General features: G+C 53.0%; 1 protein-coding gene across 8 annotated transcripts in view; it reads right to left on the bottom strand.

Moving 5' to 3' along the window:
* The window catches only part of Ak8 (adenylate kinase 8), a 143,642-nt gene that overhangs the window by 20,479 nt on the left and 98,943 nt on the right, over positions 1-24,220 (bottom strand). For 4 of the 8 annotated variants that reach the window (XM_004849033.3, XM_013073621.3, XM_021261812.2 and 1 more), the window contains 2 exons: positions 8,837-8,917; positions 7,811-8,146 (listed from right to left, as the gene is read on the bottom strand). In XM_004849033.3, coding sequence (XP_004849090.1) covers positions 7,909-8,146; positions 8,837-8,917 — 319 coding nt within the window. In that variant the 3' untranslated portion in view covers positions 7,811-7,908. Of the gene's footprint in view, positions 1-247; positions 2,499-7,810; positions 8,185-8,836; positions 8,918-24,220 lie in introns of those variants that run through there. The other 4 variants (XM_021261814.2, XM_021261813.2, XR_015439728.1 and 1 more) reach the window with 4 other exon arrangements.

Here is a 24,220-nt window from a genome sequence, read left to right as displayed (position 1 = left end):
TAAAGTCGCTGTGAATATTTAGTGCCATGCAAAATGGCACTTTGTCAATGTGAAATAACCTCAAATATGCTCGTTTTGCATGCAGATACACTAGTATTGTTACTTTGGGCCACTTTTAAAATTCAAAATAAATAACAGAAGCACTTGGATGCTGTGTGTCTGTTTTGTGGGGTGCATGGTGCGTGGCTGAGCCTCCAGCCAGGGCAGAGGAGACTGGAGCTGTGTTGCAGAGGGATGGCTGGCCCACTAGCGGTAGCTGCAGGATCCCTTTGGTACTGAGTACAGAAAAATTACGAGGAAGGTAGTTAGATCTTCCTTCCTCCCCCTTCCTTCCACTGAGCTACACCCCAGCCCATACCAGCTGTTCTTTCTTGTTTTTTCTTTTTTAGTTGCCCAGGCTGGCTTCAGCCTTGCGGTCCTCAGGCCTTCGCCTCCTGAGGAGCTGGTTAGAGCTGTACACCGTTGCCCCTGGCTCCCACGTCATGTATTCTTAGCAATGTCAGCTAAATAGTATCTGGTGAGGAATGTGACACTAGAAACAAGCTGTGTTTGAACCAGCACTGAGCACTGTTTATGAAGAGCCAGAGGCTGTGTTTTGGACAGTGCAGCCTCGGTGCCTGTGTCAGGCCGGGGTTCATCTGTGCCCAGCAGAGTGGCCTCCATGTCCCACTGAATCTGTTCCTCATCCACCTGGTGCTCCCCCTGCTCAGCCCGGCTGTTCGGAACACTTGGACCCCACTGCAGGAGTGCCTGCGACACCTGCCGCCACTCAGATGGACCGTTGGTCTGCAGGGACGCTCTGCTTGTCCTGCGGTCTTACCTGAGAGGCTCCACGGCATGACACCACTTCCTTCTCGCTTCATGGGGGCAAACTGGCTTTTCCTTTGAATTCATTTCCTAAGGAACAGGCAGAGCGGACCACCCACAGTGCATCCTGGAAGCCCGGGGCCTCTCCCTTCAGGTGAGTGAAGCTCATCTGTCTGGCAGGAGCATTGGCTCCATTCTTCTACCAGTCATCATTGGAGTCACTGACTAAGAAATGTCCCCTGAATCCCAAATTCTCATCCGGTACAGCCCAGAGATGCGGCCAAGAAGGAAGAACAGGAAAAGAGAGCCCAGATGGGCCCCAGCTGCACACAAGATGAAGTTCTGAGAGATTTTGAAATAAAACATGGCAATAGTAGCAGATAGATGAGGAGGGGGCAGATGTGTGGGAAGAGGTGAGACCACTCTCCCGTGGGCCCCTGACGGGCGAAGCGACCTCTGACCACTTACAGAATAATAAAAATCTGCAGTTAAGCTCATGGGGGGCCAGTTTAAAAAATAGTCCAAAAAGATTGAAAGGAAGAAAAAAGGCAGAATAGGTTAGGGAATGGCAAGTATTAAGATGGATTTTAACCCAAATAATTTAATTACATTAAATGTAAATGAACTCATCCAAATAAAGCAGATTGACTTTTTTTAAAACTGGCTCTCAGGTAAATGTAAAAAATAGGAAAATTTTTAAGGATGGAAAAGTATACTGTGTGAGCCCGAATCAAGAGGTAGTTGATACTGCTATAATATGTAAGAAACTAGAGTATAAATGCCATTTATGTCTCCAGCCTTTGTGCTGTCATTGTCTTTATTTCCCTCGTACATGGCATTGTAAATCCAACATATGGAGTTTTCTTGAAACAGCTGCTTGTCTTAGCTCAGGCTGCTACATCAAAATACCATGGACTTCCTGGCTTAAGCAGCAGCAAGGTGTTTCTCACAGTCTGCAGGCTGGAAGTCCAAGGTCAAGGTACCTGCAGGTTGGCTTCATTCAGATTCTAGTGGCATGTAGGTGGCTGCCCTGTCGCCATGTGCTGACCTGCCCTCTGTTTTGTCGTGCGCACAGGAGAGGGAGACAGTGGACTGGTCTCTTATCTGAGAAGGGCCCTCGCCCGATTACGAGGGCTCCCCCACCCCGATGACTTTGTCTGACCCTGGTCACCTTCCAAAGGCGCCATCTCCTGATGCTATCACAGTGGACAGGAAGACCCACATGGGCCACATCACTTCCCCGTAGAGCCAGTCTCCCTCTGCGATTTCCAGGCAGCAGACTCTTGCGCTTACTGTAGTGCAGCTTGGTGGGGTCAGACTCCCTTAAGCTTTTGCTTAGCTGATGAGTGTATCTGTCACTTTTTTAAAAGACTGGCTTAGGGCTGGGGATGGAACTCAGTGGTAGAGCACTGGTCTATGTGTGAGGCTGTGGGTTCAATCCCTAGCACCACAAAAAAGAAAAAAGTGTGTATCCACTCATTTATTTCATTTTTGAGAAGAACACTTTGTATTTATCTCCACATCCTCTTTGTCTCTGGAGCTTACCAGCAGTTACTGGAGACATTTTCCACCGTCCTGACCGGGCAGCATGGCTTCTGGCCTGCGGTCTCTCGGGGAGTTCCCTCCAGCAGCAGGCAGCTTGCTCAGCCTCACCCTAGAAGTGTGGGGAAGGGAACACCCCAGGGGAACGCCTAGGGTGGGGACAAATGTCTCTGGTTTCTCAGAGCTTCCCCCAGTAACCCACTGTCCATTCACCTTTGAAAGGTTTCCTCCCTCCCTGTCTCACCTGCCTCACTTTGGGTCATTTCCCAAACAAGCCAGTTGCATCCATGCCCCTATTTCACAGTGTGCTTCGGGTGGGTGGAGACTCAGAGGTACCGAGATGGGTTTCTGGAGTTCACCAGCCAGTCAGCAGCAGGTCCCTCTGGCCGGGGTGGAGTCCTGGGCACTGCAAACGCTGGGTGCACAGCCTCATTGCCCTTCCTGATGAGGACGTGAGGTCCAGTGTGGGGACCTGTGTTAACTTTCTTTTTTTTCTTTTTGGTCCCAGGGATCACGGTGGAACCACTGAGCTAAATCCAGGCCTGTGTTAGCTTTCTGTCACTGTGATGAAATAGGCAGGGAAGGATTATTTTGGCTCAAGTTCCAGAGGTTCCAGTCCGTGGTCACTGGCTCTGTTGTTCTTAGGCCCATGGTGAGGTGGGAGCATCATGGCTGAAGGGTGTGGAGGAGGAAAGCTGCTCACCTCATGGCAGCCAGGAAGCAGAGAGAGCAGGAGAGCCAGAGGAAGTGTAGGAGGCCAAATACAGTCCCCAGGTCACCCCACGACCCTCTCCTTCAATGAGGCCCAGCTCCCGTTTCCATCACCTCGGTAACCAATAACGCCAGCAAATTATGTCCATCTGTGGGTTAATTCATTCAGTGAAGTTAGAATCCCCCTGACCCAAAAGCCCAGCAGCTGGCAACGAAGCCTTTGGCACCTGAGTTTTGGGGGCTCACTTCAAATCCAGACCAGAGTAGGACTGCTGGGTGCTCCTGAAAATACTGACTCTCAATTCCTGGAATGCCGTCCGCCAGCAGGTAGGATTCCCTCCCGCTGAGCAAGAAGAGCAGTTCCCATTACCTGGAGCCCCCTCCTCCAGGTCAGTAACAGCCAGGTGTCAGAGCGGCCAGCTGGGGAGTGGTGGTGCGGGCTCCGGCTCCTCCGGAGGTTGTTGCTGGGAGAGGCAGGACTGGCAGGAGGTGGGAGTTGAGGCTGAGGGAGGAGAACAGGGCGGGGCTGGGGGCGGTTACTGGTATGGAAGTGCCGGGTGTGGCCACTCTGTTAGGGTTTGGGTCTGGAATGCGCCTTGGCCTCCTGTGTGCTGAAGTGGGCTTAGCTGACTGGCTCATGGGGGTGCAGTGCTCCTGGCTGAGTTAGGAGGTGGAGCCTGGTTGGAAGAAGTCGGTCACTGGGGCCGTGCCCTGAAAGTTTTCTGCCTTGGAGCCTGCCAACCATGGAATGAAAACATGAGCCAAAATGAGCTGTGGATGTCGGGTGTTTTGTCCCAGCCACCAGAGAGTGACTGCGACAGACTTGGCTCAGCGTGCTGGCCAGGACCCCTGCAGATTGTCCTGGGTGAAGATGGACAGCTCATGGAGGCTCAGATTGTAAGGCCACATCGGGTCAGATGGCAGGCCCACAGTGGTGCGGTGGCGGGAGGGATCTGTCCTCAGACGCGGAGCGGCGGTGATGGGAGCCCTGAGGAGCATCCCGTGCTCCTGGTGGTGGGATCCCAGGATGGCGGAGGCTAAGAGGAGCCTCTCACTGCTAATAACAAAGTGTAATTACCTCAGCTAATAGACCGTGGTGTCCCATGGCCAGGAACATGGGTGGATAGGAGGCTGTTGTTTAGCCAAAAGCAAGGGATGAGGCTGCTGGAAACCAGCCCTGGGGTCATCTCCCAGCCCTGGAGCTTGGATTTGGGGTGGATGCGCTTAGCTGTGGACCAAGCAGAGGCCCCAAAGCTGCTGCCACTGGCTGAGATGCTGACCTGGGGATGGTTAAAGCATGGGGGGCGGTGGCGTGCACGGCTTCTATTTGACTGCAGTGCCATTTTATCTCAGGTTCTTGAGCATCCTCCAATTTTGGCATCCGTAGGAGCCCTGGGTCAAATCACCCGCAGATACTGAGGATGGATGAACTCCGTGTATAAATTATTTCTTAATAAAATGCCTTTGACACACATTTAGTGGCTGGAAAGCTTGTTTTCCTGCCTTCCTGCCATACATACAATGATGCCATCTCTGCCTTCCAGGCTCTGCTTTGTGGAGAGCACAGTTACTGTGGATGAGAGCCTGGTGCTGGCACTTCCGTGACTCCTGGCGTGCAGGGCAGTGGGCTGCAGGCGCAGCGCCAGCGGAGTGTGCACCTCAGAATTCCCAGGCGGCTGCCCCAGTGGTTGCTGATAGGTGAAGTAGGTGTCGGAGTCCTCAGTCTGCTCTCTGGGCCCAGGATTTTGGGGAAAGATTCTCAAAAGGGAATGTGAGCCTGATGGGGGAAAAGATGGGCTTCAGCTCTCAGGTGCCATCACTGAAAGACAGTCCACATCAAGACCCTGTCTCCAAAACTCGAAATAGTCAAATGCACAGAACCGGAGAGTAGAATGGTGTCCGCCAGGGGCCGGGGGCCGGGGAGGAGGGGATGCAGGGCTGCTGTTCGGGGGCACCGGGCTTCAGTCGCACAAGATGAAGTAGCAGAGCTGTGTGGCATGGCACCGTGCCTGTGGTCAGCGGTGCCAGGCTGTACACTCTCAAGTCTGCGTGCAACCTTGTGTTATGAGGTGCGGTCAAAATATACCATGAATGGGCCGGGATGTGGCTCAGTGGTGCCGTGCCTGCCTGGCAAGGGCAAGGTCCTGAGTTCGATCCCCGGTACCGAAATGTACTGCAGTATGATCCGCCGCCTTCCCCAAAGCCTCAGGCAGGCAGTGACCAGCCGCCCTTGCTTCCCAGGCTGCCTTCTCGGGACAGGAGTGGATGAGCCCAGTCTGGGGCGGGTATAGGCCAGGTCTCCTGGACAGCGGCCTGGGCACAGGGTTGGTCGGAAGCACATTAGAGGCCATCGCAGGGCCCGAGACCATGGAGCTTTCCCACTCTGGGGGAGCAGGAGGAGAGGGAGAACAGCCTGAGCAGGGCCACGCCGAGTGGCACCGACAACTGGTGACGAAGCGGTTGAGCCTGAGCCGTGGAGCTGCGTTAACGATGACCACATCAGGGCCATTCGTTCTCTTGCAAGTTGGCGTTAATCAGACCTCAGTGGCTAACTTCAGGCACAGCCAGCCCATGTGAAAATGAGCAAGATGTTTGCCTCCAGCCAAGGAGAGGGTCTGCCTGGACCAGGAGCGCTGACCACCTCCCGACTGATGCTGATTGCTCTCCTCCAGGCCGCCCGCTGGGCTGCGCTCCAAGGAGAGGAGCCCAACTGGATCTGCAGATTGCGCCCTGCACGAGCCCCAGCTTGTTGCAACAGCCCTGGGGGAGCACCCCAGCCTGCCCCAGCCGTCCCTGCCCCCCAGTGTGGGGCCAGCCAGGGATCCAAGGCCGGCAGGCCTCAGGAGGCAGCTGGGGAGAGCGATGATCATGGGCAACATTTGGCCCTGGCGACTCCTCCAAGATGCAGGGGTCCTGCAGCTGCCCAGCCACACGTGTTGGGGCTGCGGGGAAGGCAGGGACCTGAAGGTGGGATGCTGTTCTCGGCCTGGGGCCAGCAGCTGCACATTGTCGTGTGGAGTTGAGGGAGAAAAAGCACATGGACCTCGCAGGAAGTGGTGAGCATTGGAGAGATTGATGAGTATCTTTTACTGAGCATTTTCTAGGTCCCTGCCCTGCCTGTTCTCCTTGTTCTATCTCACAACAGCTCTAGAAAGCAATTGATGTTTTGTTCTCATTTAACAAGGACCCAAAAGGTTTAAGTAACTTGGCTCAGGCCACGCAGCAGCAGATGAGCTCAGGCACTCAGCAAGCTCAGCCGAGCAGGGGCACAAAGAGGGCACAACTGAATAGGAGGTGGCAGGTGGAGGAGAGGGAGAGAAAGGGCCTTGTCCTGAGCCAGCACCCCTTCACACGTTCACCGAGATCACGAGGGCACGAGTGATCGTGACGCTGAGGAGTGACACCCACACTGCGCGTGCCTGGGGCTGGGCGCCAGCAGGCAGTCTCAGCCTGCGGTGCTGATGTGTGGTCTGGGCGGCAGGAGGCTCGGTGGGCGCTTCGAGCCCTGGGTGGCGGGGGAGAGCTGGAGTTTCATGGTCTGGAGAGGGGGTGGGGTGCAGGGCTGAGCTCCTGGGCAGACGGGAAGGAGCAGAAGGCTGGAAGTCTGCAGAAAGCACCCGGCCATTGGCCTGGCTGCAGCAGGCGTGGGGCTCCACTCACTGTGCCCAGGGCCGACGCAGGGCAGCCCCAGCCGGGATGGGCCCTGCCTACCATGGCAGGTGCCAGCGAGAGTTTGCCGAGGTGCTCTGGGCTGGCCCTGTTCTTCAGGCCCAGAGGCCTGGAGCTTCCTGGAGTCCTGGGGCTGGAACCACAGGCAGACAGCCAGGGCGGCACCCAGAGCACAGGGTTCGGGTCCAGCCTTGGACCCAGGTGACCTCCGACAAGACATTTTCCTCTGCAGCCTCAGTGTCCTCCGAGTCTGTGGGGTGAGCGCCCAGTACTTAGTGGTGAGGACGTCACTAAGATGAAAGGAAGTGATGTGGGGTGGGGGTGCAGAAGAGCATCTGCTGACACCAACCCGAGGTGTTACTGTCCCAAGTCCCTCCTGGGGCCTGCGAGCGTTGCACTCCCCGAGAGGACCAGCAGAAAGCATGTCTGGAGAAACAGCTAAGTCCGCCCAGAACGGCACTGTCCAATCTGGCAGCCATAAGCTGCAGGAGGGAATTTAAATTTAATGTCATGAAGAAAACTTACAAACCACCTCCTCAGTGGCACTGGCTGCATTTCAGGTGCCCAGCAGCCACCTGCAGCTGGCAGCCGCCCAATAGGACAGTGCAGGCAGGGACAGGGGCATTGCTCGGAGTTCCGCTGGATGCCAGGCTTTTTTTTTTTTGGTACTGGGGATCGAACTTGGGTCCTTGTGCTTGTGGGGCAGACAGTGGAACCACTGAGCTAAATCCCCGGCCCTGGATGCCAGGCTTTTAAAGCTGCGTCTGCTGAGTGCTTACTGCGCGTCAGGCACTGTGCTACCAGCTTTCTTTGCATTGCAGCAACGAACCCCATAGCAACTCCGTGAGGCAGCTGCGGTCATGATTCCCATTGTGTTCTGAGGGAAAACAAGCTGAAGGGCTGAGCGGCTGCCTGAGGACATGTGGTGACCACACGGTGCCAGAGCCTGCACAAACCCAGGCTGAGTCCAGAGGTCCAGCCTGCAGCTCTTCCCTGCCCTGCCACCCTCAGCTTCCTTCCTGTGCCCTAGACCCCAAAACGAGGCCACCTTCCAGCCCCTGCCCTTTCAGGACACATGAGACAGTGGCCGGCACTCTTTATTGGCTTAGTGGAGGTTTCCAGAAGGCTGGGGGCAGAGGATGAGCTTGTTTCTCCAGGGTTTGCTACCCGGTGGGGCCGTCAGAACACTTTCCTGGGCAGGGGGTTGATGATCCCGCTCTCTATGTACTCGAAGACCGTGTAGGGGTCCTGGTCCCCGTTGAGGGTAAGGGCCTGCCTGTAGAACTGCTCCAGCTCTGAGGAGTTCCTGTAGAACAGGTCTGTCTGCAGCTTCACCCGGTCTTCAGCATCCTCCGGGTTCTGCAGGAGGCGGGCCTGTATCTCCGGGGTGGGAGGCGGCTTGTACATGAGGTGGTACCTATTGGGGAGGTGGCAGGGGCCCATGACCCACAGCCACTGGCAGAGCGCAGGACATTCACTGTGCCACACCCCTGGCTGGACCAAGACATCCTTCTGTCCTTCCTCCTTGCTTGTTTTCACCCTTCCAAACATTTCTTAAGCATCTGCCATGGGTCCGGGCTTACATCTGTTCTTGCTCACGCAATGGTAAGCAAGATAGATGTTGACTCTAGGCTTACAGAACTCAAATGAGGAAGTGGACCTGGACAGCCCGGGGTAGGGGGGCATGAAGGCCACAGTACTCGGCAGGACTGTCCCCTAAAATTGAGGATGATACATCAGGTCTACACTAGAAAAACCCTGTCATTCCCTTCCTGTCTCCTGTCCCCGGGTCCCCTACTAGGAAATGTGGCCCTGCTCAGCAGAGATGGATGCTACTACTTCTCTGTGATCATTGGGCCTGGTCAGGTGGCAGAGTGGACTCAGAACTCGCCTCCGTTGACCATCAGATGTATCTGTGCAGCAGCTGCCTCGAGGACACACCTGGGCTCGAGCACAGGCCCAGCGACATGCACAGGTGACACTACCTACCCGAGGCCACATTTCACAAGCAGGGTGCAGCCGGTGACCCCAGGATGGAGCCAGACCCTCTGGCCGGCTCGCTGCTGTGGAGCCCGGAGGCTCCCACCACCAGGCGCTCGACACAAACCTTTCTCCCGTGACCGGATCCACCCTTCTCAGAGTCAGGCGCTCCAGGATGGAATCCAAGGGCACATTCAGGAAAAACACCCTGTGGGGAGAGGAGCGCATCCGCCATGTTAAGTGTGTCTTCGCTTTGTGATGCTTGACATCCAGGGCCTTGCCGACCCCAGAGAGACGCAGCCAGCTCGCTATGGCCCTGAGCAGCCCCCACCTCCTCCATGGGCTCTCGCACCCCAAGCCGGTGTCCTCTGCCTGAGCCCAGGCCGGGTGCTGGAGTCCGAGACCCCTCTGCAAGCCCAGGTCCCCGGAACCGCCGGCCAACCAGAAGCTGGTGCTCGCTGGCCCACCGGAAACCACAGGGAAGGCGGAGGGCCACGCTGCTCTGACTGCCCTGAGCTTCCCAACACCCCGAGTGGCCCTGTGCACCTGCCTCTCGGCAACCGTGGATGATAAACTCCGTTGCCCGGGGTCACTCGGTTACCCCCACAAGTTCAACCCGGGTACAGTCAAGACCAGAGCCAGCAGAGGGCCACCTGGAGGGAACCTCAACCTTGCCTCTGTCCCCCTGGCCAGGGCTGGTGTCATTCCCCACACGTGGTGGAGCCACACGCAGCCCCGTCTGTGGGCTCTGGGATGCCAAACTCAGCTCACCAGGGAGCGATGGGGACAGGAGGGCCCCTCATCTTGGGGGCAGCTCCAGGCCCCAGCACTCCTGGGGGACTTGGGAACATCACTCAGGTGAGCTTCAGGGAGACCACTGTCCTCGGAGCAGGACAGTGGGTCTCTGGAGTCATGCAGATGGGATTACGGCCTCCCCCACCATGGGCTTGCTGTGTGACCTCGGCCACTGACTGAACCTCACTCAGACTTGGGGCTCACAGTGGTCCCCAGTGTGGAAGACTTAATGAGGTAAAGCTTGAGAAGCTCCAAATGGCCACTTGACCACGCAGCCAGCTGTCCCGGGATCCTCCTCCTGGGCATCGGCAGGCTGGGTCCCCTCCCTCCCAGGGGACCTGGGCTTGGTCAGCCTCCCTCTCGTCCACAGAGAAGCCTTGGACCCCAAAGAGCAGGATTCTCGGAACCAGTGAGCTTCAATCAGGATGCAGCGGAAGTTGGAGCGCTGGCTTCCTCGGTAAGACAGGATTCAAGCAGGCGCAGGGAGGGCAAAGCCCAGTGTTTGGGCCATGGAAACTTTCTGTTTTAAATTTTTATGTTTATTAGTCCGCGTTTGCAGGACATAATGCTTCCATTCCCCGTGGGGAGTTGGTGCAAACGTACAACCCCTCTTAATTCTTTTTGTGTTCCCCCCGCCCCCCGCACCTCCTGGTCCTCTTCCCATTTGCAAAAAATCTGTCTCCCTATTTCCTATTATCTAACTTCTATTTTGCTCTTTATTTATATTTTGGGTTTCTCACGTAAGAGAAATCATGTGATATTTAAGCTTCTGTATCTGATTTATTTCACTTAGCAGTATGGTCTTGAGGTGCATCCATTATTCCTACAAATGACTTACCCTTCTTTAGAGCAGAGCCGGGCTCCACTGTGTGTAAATAGCACGTTTTCTTTATCCACTCAACTGCTGATGGGCATAGAGCCCCATTGCTTACCAAGCGTTCATTCATTTGTCCTTCGAGTCATTCATACACTTACAGAGCGCCTGCCGTGTGGTCTCCGGTATGTACCAGCTCATGTGTGGAACTTAGACACAACACTGAATAGGGTTGGCATCATTGACACTGGGGCTCTGTGACTGAGGCATGCACTTTCTGCTGGGGACCACATCAGGGACGCCAGGGTCAGTGGCAACAAACACTCCCAGGCACCCAAAGCCTTGCATTCATTTCATTTTCAAGTGAGTGACCTCGGGCCAGAAGCCCCTCCCAGGTTAGGAAAGACAGGTCAGTGAGACCCACCTCCTCTACCAGGGCAGGAGCCTTTTTAGGACAGACACTGTCCCTCCTCCAAGTCTGAACAAGAGAAGCCCCTCGCAGACATCTTGGGCTTCTCCAGACCTGTTCAGTGGGCCACACTTTGGTAGGCTCAAGGGGACACTGGTTCCCAGGGGCCCAGGACTAGCCTCAGGGGCCCAGGTGCCACCTGCTTTGGCCAAAGCAGTGACAGCTCCACCCCCAGGCAGAGTCTTGACACCCAGGAATGGGGACATAGGGAGATGGCACATAACTCCTGGAGCTCTTTTACAGTACCCTCTGCCTCCTGCCTGATATTTTTCCTCCAGGCACCATCCTAGTGATCCCTAAATACCAGGCTGGAAGGGATCTTCGATAGAATTCCCAGGGCCAATTGCAGCAGACTGTCCTGGAGCCTTTGCCATATGATGCTGATGCCCTGTTAGGGTTGTGCCTAGTTGTCCCCCCAAAAGCCTCATGCATTCCTAGGTAGGGATTTTCAGAGCTGGCTGGATCTAGGGTGTGTGATGCTGGGATTAAGGGTATCTGGTACTAACTTAGTCCACTGATTGGTTTGGCACAGTTCTGGTTGTGGATAATGGGAAGGCCCACCCTGGGGTGTGGGGGTACCACCCAAAAAGCTGGCAGCCTGGATAGAATGTAAGGGGAGAGAGGCTTGCTGCACTGCTTTGCTGCCTCCTGCCTACCTTGCCATGGACTGTTTCTCCTCAGTGATGCTCCTCTGCTATGCCACCCTGCCTTGGAACCAGCTGTGGACTTAAACCGCTAGAAACCACAAGCGAAAATAAACCTTTCCTTGCTTAAAGCAAGTTAAACTTGTGGGTGCTGAGTATTTTGTCTCAGTAACAAGAGAAGTAACCAAGACATGCCGCTTGTCCTGAGATGCCAATTTGGGAGGCCCTGGAGAGAGTCTCACAGGACACAGCCACCAGAACCTGTTGCTCTGGGTTCATACCTCTCATCAGAACACCAGTGGTTAAGACAATTTAGAGCAACAGTGTCCCCCAAAGTCTCATGTGTCCAGCGCTGTGCCTTCTGGAAGGCGACTGGATCATGGGGTGCTGACCTATCCATGGATTCATCCATGCACAAGGTCCTACAGAATGGGCTGTTAGGAGCTGAGATCTGATTGGAGGAAGAGGGTTACTGGGGCAGGACCAGGAAGCCCAGACCCTTCTCACAGGGTCCCTCTGCCTCCTGGTCACCACGAGGGAAGCTGCCTTGCTCCGGCTCACGAAACCCCATTTCCTCCCTCACACGTTCTCCATGATGACTTCCATACACAACGAGCCCCGAAATAAAACACGGAGTGCGATGTCTGCATGCTTATCCTTCACACCCCCACCAGCACCCCAGGCACAGCTGTCACCGAGGCTGGCAGGGTGCTTGAGGTGCTGATGTCAGGGGAGAGGAAGCAAGGAGGCCAGCCTGGAAATCCCTGGTGACTGGTGCTGCTTCGTTATCAAACCCCACTGAAAGATCTTTAACCCAGAGCATCAAGACTGCTGCTGTTATTCAAGGGAATGGCTGGCAAGATCAGAAGCACAGGGACACCATGCTGCTACCTGAAATGTGTCCCTGGGTGAAGCCTTGCTGCAAAGGGCTGCATTCCCCTCAGAGCCCCAGGTTCAGGGACCTGGGGGAGCCCAGGCTGCTCAGCTGACAACCTCTGCCCCATGCATGTCCCTGCCTTTCCTCTTTCTTTCTTTCTTTTTCTTTCTTTCTTTCTTTCTTTCTTTCTTTCTTTCTTTCTTTCTTTCTTTCTTGCTTGCTTGCTTGCTTGCTTGCTTGCTTGCTTGCTTTCTGAGATATACAGGGATGATTAAAAAATACAGTGAATGTTTAAAAATTTTAAAAACGCATTACGACTTATTCTGAAGAACAGTAGGATAAGTGTGTTACAAGCAAGTGGGAGGACTTTGGGAATTAATGGCAATGTGTCTTTTATTGTAACCCATCTTTTTTTTTTATTTTTTTTTATTTTTTGGTACCGGGGATCGAACTCGGGTCCTTTCGCCTGCGCAGCAGGCAGCGAAACCACTGAGCTAAATCCCTGGCCCCCATCTTTAAATTTAAACATTCCCTGTATGTTTTTATCAGTCCTCATTGATCAATTGTTTATGGCAATTTCTGTTAAATAAAAACACAACACTGCATCCTCATCCACCTTATTCATCGCATTTGGCACTGTGCGACTCCTGGCTCCTCCCCAGTCAAAATGACCCTGACAGAGAGAGGTTTTGAATCAATGCAAGGTACTGAGGCAGCCACAACAGTACAACTAAAGACCCTCAGGAAAGAGGGCTCCAGAGCTGCTTTAGAAAGTGGCAAGGACCATGGGATCAGTGTGTTCAAAGTGAGGGGGAGCACTTTGAGGGGGTTTCATGGCAATGTGTCTTCCACAATAATTTTTTAAAATTAAAAATTCACCATACTTTTGATCATACCTCATATTTTCAGTAGTACAACCAGAAAAGGGAGAGCAACACCAGTGAAGAACACAGAGCAGACACTGTAGAGTGAGCTCAGTGGTGCCTGGGCACCTGCCTTTGGGATTGTAGAATTTTGGGCTGGCCGGGCCTGGTGGGGGGTCATGAAGCTGCCTCAGGAGCCCCTAATCCTGTCACTCTAGGGGCACCTATGAGCTGTTGGCAAGCAGATCTCACGCTCCACTGCCCACTTGCTGAAGACCCACAGCGACTCGTGGGCACATGGAGGCTGGAGGAGGGGCTCGATCCATGTTCCCAAGATGCATCTCATGGGAAGACTCTGGACAGCTTATCTAGAATGCAGAGTTTGGGGATCTCCTATTCCCAGACCCATGGAAGCAAAACCTGAAGAAGAGGGGCTGAGAGGCCAATATTTGTAGCTCAGTAGCTCAAATGATCCTCATGCTCAGGTGGGTATGGTGACCATGGCTCTAACCCAGGGTCTCATCTTTGGCCACACCTGGAACTACCAGGGAGCTTTGAAAATATTAAGGTTGGGTCCTTTCCCTAGAGATTGTGGTGTGATTGGTCCAGGGTGAGGCCAGGGAATAGCGATTTTTTGTTGTTATTGTTGAGACAGACTCTCCCTATGTAGTTCAGGTTGGTCTTGAAGTCACTTTTTAGCCCAGGCTGGCCTTGAACTTATGCTGTCCTTCAGCCTCAGGCTCCCAAGTGCTGGGATTACAGGCCTGTGCCACCACCTCCATCTGATAACAGGGATTTTTAAGAGTGCTTCAGATCATTGTGCTGTGTTTTCAGGCTCGAGGATCATTGCTCTGATCCAATCTTCTTAGCGTAGGAAATTGGGAAAGTGAGTCACGGAGAGGTGAAGGGCTCAAGCTCTGTCAAAGACTTGAATAGTTCTACAACTATGGTGTTGGTTGGCAACAGAAGAACATATAACGTATCCTCACGAACATCCTTTTGAAAAATATATTGCAATAAAACAAGCATTGTTGCCTTGATGTCAACCGGGATTGTGTACCATGGTGACCCACAAATCTCCTCTAACAATTACACCTCAGTATTCTCTGCTAGTTCATCAGTTCACGTAGTTATGGTGCTGGCAAAAAGAGGAACGTGTGCCACCTTTTGAAACTACAACTGTCTTTCCTAAAAGTTCAGGACAAATGTCCTTAGCACCAGGCAGGACCAACTCTGCACCAGTAGTACAGGGCTGCTTAGCTTTACCAATGTGGCAAGGCACTAAGAATGATCCTCGCAATATAGACACATTTGAGGAAGTGGTGGCCTTGGTTAATTGCTTCTGTTCTTTGTGTTCATGTCTCTAAATTTTTAAGCTTTTTTTTGAGAAACTCCAAACATTTGTCTCTTTATACAGAGTGCTTGGTCTCCATGTGGCAAGGCAGTTTTGAGGGTTTTGTGGGTTTGCCATGGGTGCTCATCACATGTTAGACAAGTGGGTTTGGAGCATGTGAATCACCTCTTACAGTGAACTCATAATTTAAGTAGTGCTCAGCTTTTTCTTTTAAATGCAGCTTTCTTTCAGTTGGCATCTTAGAGTCTTCTGCTGTCTCATTAGGTCTTTCCCCCTTTTCCAATGACATTTGTTTTTTACTCATTTTGGCAGGAATTAGCTTGGGAGCTACCAAAACTTTGTCTGAGACCGGTGTGCAGTGTGGGATGGAGGCACGGATAGAGGGGATAAATAAAATCATGGGTGGGCATACGGGGACTAAAATAAGTGTCCGATTCTGACACCCAAACCAGGTGTACAATTGAAATACATTAACTCACTGGTCACTGTAAAGCCTGCTGCTGGATACAGCTTAATTATCACTTGCCCCTCACTGATAGGGTTTGATCTGAGTCTGCAAGCAATCGAATTATTATAGTGTCTGCAGTCAAACCTCCCCACTAATGTTCAGCTGCATTTGGAGCCCCTCCCCAGTGCTAGCATTGCTGCCTCAGCTCCACTTCAGATCCTTAGGCATTAGATTCTCCCAAGGAGCCACAACCTAGATCCCTTGCACATACAGTTCACAGTAGGGATTATGTTCCTGTGAGAATCTAATATCACCACTGATCCAGAGGAGGTGGAGCTCAGGAAATATGAGCTATAAGGAAGTTCTCCAAATACAGATGAAGCTTTGCTGGCTTGTCTGCCGCTCACTGTGTGCTCTGAGGCCCAGAAAGGGGCCCTTGTCATAAAATGTCAGGCATCTTCTAATAGACCTATAGCTTCAGCGAAGTCTCAATCAAAATCCCAAGGAGGAGTTTTGAAGATTCTACACAAGGTAATTTTAAATGTAAAAGGAAAGGAAAAGGAATTATAGTAGTACTTTGGTTCGCAAATGCTTTTGTTTGCAAACAGTTTGGTTTGCAAACAGAAGCATTTGGCAAAATTTTGTTTTTGTTTGAGAACTCTGTATGGGGTGGCAAACATGACCATGGCCATCTTTCCTGCATGAACATGAATGTGGCCATCTTTTCCAGAATCATGGAATGAATTAAGTTTGTGAACTGAGCTACTACTTCAGAGTTAAAACAATGTTGAAAGGGAAGAACAAATTGCTTTCCAGACTTACTACAAACTACAGTAATCCAGATAGTTTGGATGTTAGCAAAAAGATAGATGTGTAGGTCAAAGAAATAGAATTGAATCCAGAAATAAACAAATATGGCCAATTACTTTTCAACAAAGGTGGCAAGGCTTTTCAATGGAGAAAGAACAGTCTTCACTCCGTGGATATCCATATGCAAAGCCATTGATCATCATCATCATCATCTTGACCCACACTTCACACTTCACACTTGAACAAATTTGGTTCACAAACAGAAGCTTTTGGCAAAATTTTGTTTTTGTTTGTGAATGATGCACTGGGTGATGAACATAACCATGGCCATCTTTTCCAGAACTGTAGAATGATTTAAGTTCATGAACCGAGGCATCACTGAGTATTTCCAGACTTGATATCCAAATGAGAAATTCTGGCTTAGGAAAAGTTGCTTGAAAAAGGCTCAAGAGGCCCCTTCCTTCCACAGAAGTGACCTTGGTGGGCTTTAAATGAGGACTCAACCTCTGCTACTCGGAGCTCCTCTGGGGACTGAGACGCACCCAGCACCCACCCTGCTGGGTATGCTGTGATTGAGGGAAAATCGCAGTGACGGCCACTGAAGGGGGAGTAGAGAAAAGAGTGTTCATAAAAGTGCAAAGCGACACACAGATTAGCCCCCAGGACAGTCTGCTCATCTTTAGCTACAATGCATTGTCTTTCCCACATTGGAGTGGAGACTGTAACACAAGATGCTGCCGAGTAAGTCTTCACTCAATGGCAAGCTGTGGGAGGCTCAGGGAGACAGGAATAACCAGAGAGGGGGATCTGCGGGCACAGATGACTAGATTTGGGGACAGCAGCCGGCCAGCGAGCAAAGGGCAGGCTGTTGGATCAGAATGGAAAATGAAGCTGAGCCGAGAGGTCAGGAGGAGGCTTGGAGGGACTGGGCAGGAGAGGTCAGGGAGTTACGTGCGGACTGCTGGAGGGTCTGATATTCGTCTGTTTTTAGACGCTAGATACAGAAAGGCCTCGGCTGGATAAATTATAAAACAAAGAGGTCTGTTTAGATCCCAGAGCTGGAGGTGAGAGGGTTTGAAGGCTTGGCGGCAGACGGAGTCCCGAAAGAACCGCACCACTGCCTTCTGAGGCCGCAGCCCAGGGATCCAGAGTCTCCCTGCGGCGCCGACTCTCAGAGGTTCCCCTACCTCTTAAGATCCCACCCTGGGGATCAGGATTCCCCCACACGCACCCCTGGGGACACACTCAACCTGGGTCCAGACCGCAGCAGACTCGTAGCTCTCCGCGCCCTGGGTGCGCGGTCTGAGGACAGAGCAGGGGGTGCCCCTTGGCGCAGCGCCCTTCCTGCCCGACGTGGGCCAGGCGCTGGGGAACCGCGCGCAGAGCAAGTGGGTGGAGCCTGCGGCCTCTTCTCATCCCTCTACAAGGCCCTCCCTCGACTTCGCACCCCTGGCTCCCCGGTCCTCCCGGCAGGTGTCTGGGCCACAGGTGCAGGCTGCAGATTCCTCCCGCAACTTCACAAGAGACTGCACAGGACAGACTTCGCAGTGCTGGAACGAGTTCGGACGTGAAGCCTCCTCGGGGGCCTGGAAATGTTCGCTAACGCGTATTTCTTACTCTCATCTCCACCTCATTTCAAGACCCTGCACATCTTGGGTGGGGCTCTCAGGGGGTGTCTGAGGTCCCCCTCACCTGGAGCTTCCCACCCCTCAACAAAGGGCCCTCCGGCCACTTCCTGTTTAAAACTACATAATTGACAGTGCCAAACCCACCCTGGCTGTGTGCGCAGTCTCTCCAAGGGCAAGCAAAGAACGCTCCCGCGACTGTCATTAACTAGCAAATTAGTGAGCACTCCCGGCGGCTTCCCACGCACCCCGCCGAATGCAGCAGTGTGGTTTGAGGATAGTGACCCAGGTATCACGTACCTGAATAATCTGTCTCCGTTTTAAAGCCACCGCGGGGAAGAAAGAAAATCATTCCTCCACACGAAGTCACCCAGGCTCTCCCCAGACAATAGGGAAACGCAAATTGTCGGAAGCCAGAGAGTTCTGCAAACTTTTCCCCAAAGAGAAAAACCAGCTGAGTTGAAGGCAGAAATGACAGCTGACAAGTGGAGAGCCAGCTGGGCCTCAGGAGCAAACACTCCCGCAAATTTCCAGGGAACCTAGAGGTCCCGGCTGTCCCTGGGGTGTGGAAGTGGGAAGGGGCTGCCCTGGAGCCTAATGCTAGCTTTGGGTCAGGAAACTTGCGGGGGCCCGAGATACCATGTCGCTGGGACCAGGAGGCCAAGCCGCTGGACACGAGACCTGTCCCGGGCTCTCCAGGTGCTGGGCGTTCTCAGTGCCTGAACAGCAGGAGCAGTTTGCACGTCCTCATGTCTCCTCCCAGTGACTGCTCAGACTCTTCAGTTATCATTATTTTAAAAACCAAGCTGAGTTTTCGGCTCAATTTGACCAGTACCATTTGGCCACAGTACTGGTGTCCTTTATACCCCGCGCCATTCGAGCACTGGCGAGGGAGTGAGGACGCTGCTGTGCTCTGCCACCTTGCTGCCCGACTGAGCTCTGCATTTCCAGGAGTGGGTCCGGGAAATTTCCTCTGGGGGACTCTCTCGTTTAAGGTGTAGACAGCTTTAAAGGAGGAAGTGCAGAGAAACTGTTATCTGGGAATGCTATTCCAGTAAAGCATGATGCTGGAATATGTTCCCAACTATTGTTAACTGAAAAAAAAAATCAGGTGGTGAATAAGGAAATATCATTTGATCCATATATAAATACCTATGAGGTCGAACCCTGGATCTTCACACTGAGTTATATACTCAGTCCTTTTTTTGTTTTTTGTTTTTTTGGTACTGGGGATCTAACTTGGGAACTTGCGCTTTCGAGGCAGGTGGTGGAACCATTATTCAGTCCTTTTTTTATCTTTTATTTTGACAAAGGTTCTCACTAAATCACTAAATTGCCTAGGCTGAGCTTGAATTTGTGGTCCTCCTGCCTCTGCCTCCCAGAGTGCTGGGATGACGTGTGAGCCACTATGTCCAGTTTAGAAAGATATTCAAAAGGCCCTGCGTGGTGGTGTGCACCTGGAGTCCAGCTGCGTGGCAGGCTGATGTTGGAGAATCTTTTGAGTCCAAGGGTTTGTAGCCTGCCTGTGCTATACAGCAAGGTCGCCTCTCAGAAAACGGACAGACAGACAAAAGATGTATAGGAGGGCTGGGGATTTAGCTCAGTGGTTTCGCCGCCTCCTGTGCAAGCACAAGGACCCGAGTTTGATCCCCGGTTCCAAAAAAAAAAAAAAAAAAAAAAAAAAAAGATGTGTAGGAGAGAGGGGGAAAGGCTGGGACACTGAGGTCTGCTGTCCTGGGTAGAGGACTGCGAATCAGCTTTATTCTGAGTGCCAGTGTGCGTGGATATATATATATATATTTATTTATTTATTTTTTGTACCGGGGATCGAACTCAGGACCTTGCACTTTCGAGGCAGGTGCCGGAACCACTGAGCTAAATCCCTGGCCTGGTTTTGTGTTTTTAAGTCAAGTCCTGCTAATGTGGGGTGAAGATCATGCTCTGTGCCTCCCAGCAGCAGCCCGGCCTCCTCCAAGCCAGGTGGGTCGTGAGGCAGGCGGAGGCAGGGTGGGCGGCGGAGGAGGCGAGTTTCTGGGATGCCGGTGGCAGAGGGGCCCCTAGCCCGGCGGGGCCGGTGTCAGCGCAGCACCCACACTCTCTGGGTCCTTGCTTGGTGGGCGAGGGGGTCCCATTTGTAGCATTCACCCCTCCGGGGCTGAGAGGCCACGGCCCAGGCAGCTCTCCAAGCTGGAGCCCCGAGGCGGAGCAGGTACGAGCTTCCCCCTTCCCGGCAAGGGTTCTGGACAAGGGCGTTCAGCGGAGACCAGACCTCGGACCCTGGCCCCGGCCCCGCCCCGGCCCGCTGTGCAGGTCTCTCTGCCCGAGGGCTCATCTGGCCCAAGTGCCCAGGTCGGGTTGTGTGCTGAGCGACTTCTCTTGGGCCCCAACCAGATGTTCAAGACTGGGGCCAGACAGCGCAGGGAGGGAAGTGGCAGGGAGGAGGAAAAGGTGCCAGAGCCGGTGGCAGGAGCAGGCCCTGGGAAGGAGGCTGAGCATGTGGGACTCGGCCTTGTGTTGGAGACAGAGACCTGTGTGCCTCTGGCTTCCCCGCGGCCCACAGCGCCACGTCTAGCACCCCCTCACACGCAGGGACCCCACACTCGGCGGGTCAAGCAGCTTTCGTGTTGTCAGGGCTCTCATGACGACACAGCCCAGTGGCCACGGGGGCACCCACGTGTCTCACCCCTCTCGGTGGCCTCCAGCCCCATGCTGGGTGTCGGGCCTGCTGTCCCCTGGCTGGCCTGCTGGGTGCTCATGAGCTAACTGCATGTTCTGAAAACCCCGTCTTCCGGGCACTGCGTGAGGACATCACCCTTCTCTGCTGCCCTTGGCCCCAGCCGCCTGCTTGGTCCCAGGGGCCCTGAGCAAATCTGATCAGTACTGAGGGCACCTGTGTGTCCGCCCACTGGTTCAGATCCACAAGGAGGTCTGGGGGGCGTGGGCCTGCCGGGGAGCCCCTGGAGTTCCCCGCAGCAAAGAACCCGCTCCCTGCTGCTGCAAGGAGGTTGTTGGCAACCTTGTCCAGCTGGAACCTCTTCAGGGACTTGGGTCTACTTATGGTTTTACTGAGATAGAATTCAACGCCCTAGCGTGTCCACTTCAGTGGTTTTCAGTCTATCCCGAGTCGGGTGAAAACATCAACAGGACTTAAGTTGACAGCATTTTCTTCTTCCTTTCCCTTCTTTTTGAAATGCTGATGAACCCAGGGTCTTTTGCACTGAGTGGCCCTCCAGCCCCTTTTATCTTTATTTTTTCTTTCTTTCAGTTTACTAGTACACGTGTATAGTTCGTACCTTTACATTTTGCTACCCATTCACCAGTTGACAGACTTTTTACCTCAGCTTTTGAGCCACGGTCTGTCTTCTGGGAGGGCCCTCGGCCAGGGACTGAGCAGGGCCTGTGCTTCCTTCTGTGGGCTTGGAGCTCCTAGGGGACTTTTGGGGACCGGATCGGCTCTGTATCCTGCTCTCCTGTGCCACCCACCCTGCGGTGGCCCCTTCTCCTGGCCAGGTGTGGCCTCCTCATCACCAGCTTATAGGACAGAAGGGGAAACCAAGGGACAATTTTCTCATCCTGCCCCAGTGCCTCAGCAGGAACAGGAGAGAGAGAGTCAAGTCCAGGCGGCCCCAGTGTGCATGAGCTGATCACGACACTCTACTGTAGAGATAAAAGGAGGATGGCCGGCTGCCCACCATGCTATGCACCCAAGCTGCCAGCGTGAATTTGAGCTTCTCACTCCCTGGGACAGTGCTGCAGGGCCCGGATTCAGAGCCACCTGGCATCAGTGTCATCTTTCCCCAGAGCTGGGTCAGCTGAAAGGGATTTGAGGCAGGGGCCACCCAGCACCTCCTCACTGGGTCTCCCACGGGTGCTGCTCTGGGGATAAGGAGTGCAGGACGTGGGTCCCTGTGTCACCTGGGAAAAAGAGAATCTCTTTGTTACTGGTCACCAGAAAGGGAAAGCCAAGGGCTGGGAGGGGAACTGATTTCGAGTTTTCCCTTCTCAAAGTCAGTCTCCAAATGCTGCTTCAAAACCTGTCTCTGGCGGAAAGTTACAGAAGCTCATTCCGGCCCCTGGCTACCCACTGCCAGAATCTCCAGCCCTGTTAGCTGGCTTTCCCGTTGCTAGGACACAGTACCTGATGCCCGCAAGTTAAAGGAGGGGAAGTTTAACTTGGCTCATGGTTTTGGGAGACTCAGTCCACAGTCACCTGGCTCCAAGACAGAAACATCATGGTGGAAGGACACAGCAGAGCAAATAAGCCTGGCTCATGGGAGCCGGGAAACAGAGCAGGGGCACAAGTGAAGACCACCACACCAACCTGGATTTTTCCACTACATTTCTTTAAGGTGCTGCATGGAAGCCTTTGTTTCAACCCTTTCTTCAGTTCATCCAAAAGCATTTTGCTTTTTGGCTTCAATTCTGATCTTTCTCCTTCCATGCATCACCACCATCATCGCTGCAAAGCTTTGTCTACACTACAGGCTCAGTACTTGTACTGAACACAGATACTCACTTGTTGTCTCCCGCTGCCCCCTGTGAGAAGGGCCTGCCCAGTACTGTGGTCCTGCTCATTTCAAGGGCCCGAGTTCAAATGCTGCCTCTAGGTCTATGGGACTCTCCGACTCACTGCTGCTGCTCTGCTACCTTCTCCCTGTGAGGTAAGTGTGTGTTGCTCCCTAGGTTGCTAGAACATTCCAGAAAGCTCTGGTGAGGAACACTGAATGCTGATGCCAGTTAGCTTGTGGCGAGGAGCTGGGCTTATGCAGCCCAGGCTTGCTGGACCTCACCTCAGTCTCCTCTGGTACTAAGGGATAGCACCCCCCGCCCACCAAGGGTGACAGTCGCGCCTCAGCTTGCTCTACTAAGGATCAGAGACAGCACAGATTCCAAAAAAGAAAAAAAAAAAGGCCCTCATCCCCAGGCAGCTGCCTCACCGATGAATCTGCCACCGTGTTTGCTAAACCCATACTTTAATTACTGCAAAATTATGTTAAATCCTTGCATCAAGACTGTGGTGGCTCCTTCTGAGGTATTTCATTACAGTGGTAGGTTGGGCTGTTGGCTGAGCGCTAAGTTAAAAGCAAAGAAGAAATAGGCAAAAGGCCAGGTATTTAGCTCAGTGGTTTTGCTGCCTGCTGTGCAAGCACAAGGACACGAGTTCGATCCCCAGTACCAAAAAAAAAAAAAAGAAACAAGAAAGAAACAGGCAAAGAAGGAAAATAGATATTGTTTTTAAAATTAAAAAAAAAGCAAAGTGGTCATCCTTTGTCAGATCACCTGGGCCTCACTGTAGCAGAAGCCTCCCATTTTACAGATGAAGGGGAAATGTACCCATCAGCCCTCCAATCAGATAGCTTTTACTTCTGGAAAAACCTACATCTGATTAAATATTAATAACCACTGGCATTAATTAAGGGGGAAAAGCCCTTCCAGAAAACCCCAATATGTTTACAGTGTTCCCAGGAAACTGGGAAATTCACAATCAAGTGTGTAAATGTTCTAAAAAAAGGTCCTGAATATTTTATGAATATTTGTCATAAAACAGAAATAATAACCACTGTGCAGAGCTATTAGAATTAATATTTATGCTGCCCGCCATGAAATATTCATGGGGACAGAGAAGGGGGGGCCCTAAGACAAGAATTAATTTACACTGGGCTCGGTTTACCCGCTGGCTTGATGTTTAAAGAAGGCTGACAAGGCTCCATATGAATCCGCCAGTCACTTCCCCAGTCGGCAGAGTGGAGGGGGGGACAGTCCGGGCTGCTGACAGCTCACAGATTGAGTTTCTGACAGCCCTTAAAACCCTAAACGGGCCCCAGCTTTTTTGCCTTCTTCCCTTGCCCAAGGCGCTCTGTTCTGCCACCGTTCATCGGATCTCCCCTTCCATCTGCTGAAATTAACGAATTAATGAGCGCGATCCGCTTTACGGTGGGGCCCTATGAATGTTTACAGGCGATTAAATTATAATATGGGGTGGCTGTATAATTCATGAACCAATTAAAGGAAGTGTTAGTTGATTTGATGGGATGAGGGCGTACAAAATGCATTTAACTAATGGGGAACCACGGGCTGCCCAGGGCCGGTTCCCTCTCTCGGATTACGAGGCTAATTGCTCGACTTTACGGGGCTGTCACAGATAGCCATGCATATTTCATTGTTCTCAAATACTTCAATTGTTTGCGGCCTTGTCGCGGCTGTAATGTGGAGAAGCCGGGCCAAACTTGGCTGTAGTTACAGTGCCCCGGCGGGCCACTGGGCCGAAACCCGACCTCAGGACTTGAGTGTCCCTGGCCATTAAGTGATTAAACAGCCTTGGTGTGTGTGTGATGGTTCCCTTTGTTTTACTGTGGGACACTAACTCCAGACGCTGGCTTCATGGCCATGGTGATGCTGGGCCCTGACCCCCTTCTTTTAGGGGAGCGTGGGGGAGACCCGCAGCCCCCAGTATTGTCCCCATGCCATGTCTCCTCCCCAGCCCAATGTCCTGAAGGCAGCAGGTGACCTGGAAGGCCCAGTTTCCCCAGGGCAGCCCTCCTGGGGTCTCCCCCAGGCCTGACTTTGTCCACCCATGGAAGGTATCCGCTCGGGGCTTCATTAAATGCAGTTAGTGGCAAACTTGGACCCAATCTTGAATCTCTATCACCAGCTGCATTGGGAAGGAAATCAGCAGAGAAGAAATGCACCCAGGCCGGGAGCAGGCTCCTGGGGAAGAGGGAGAATGGTTCCCCACTCCCAGCCGGAGCAGTGGGCTCTGCTGGAGGGAGACGCCACCTTCCTACACCCGGCTCGACTCCCCTCTCCACTCC

The sequence above is a fragment of the Heterocephalus glaber genome, unplaced genomic scaffold (assembly GCF_053883595.1).
Source record: "Heterocephalus glaber isolate CG9 unplaced genomic scaffold, H.glaber_assembly_v1.0 deba00001479, whole genome shotgun sequence".
In the NCBI taxonomy this organism is placed as follows: domain Eukaryota; kingdom Metazoa; phylum Chordata; class Mammalia; order Rodentia; family Bathyergidae; genus Heterocephalus; species Heterocephalus glaber.
This window is presented reverse-complemented; position numbering and strand designations above follow the sequence as displayed.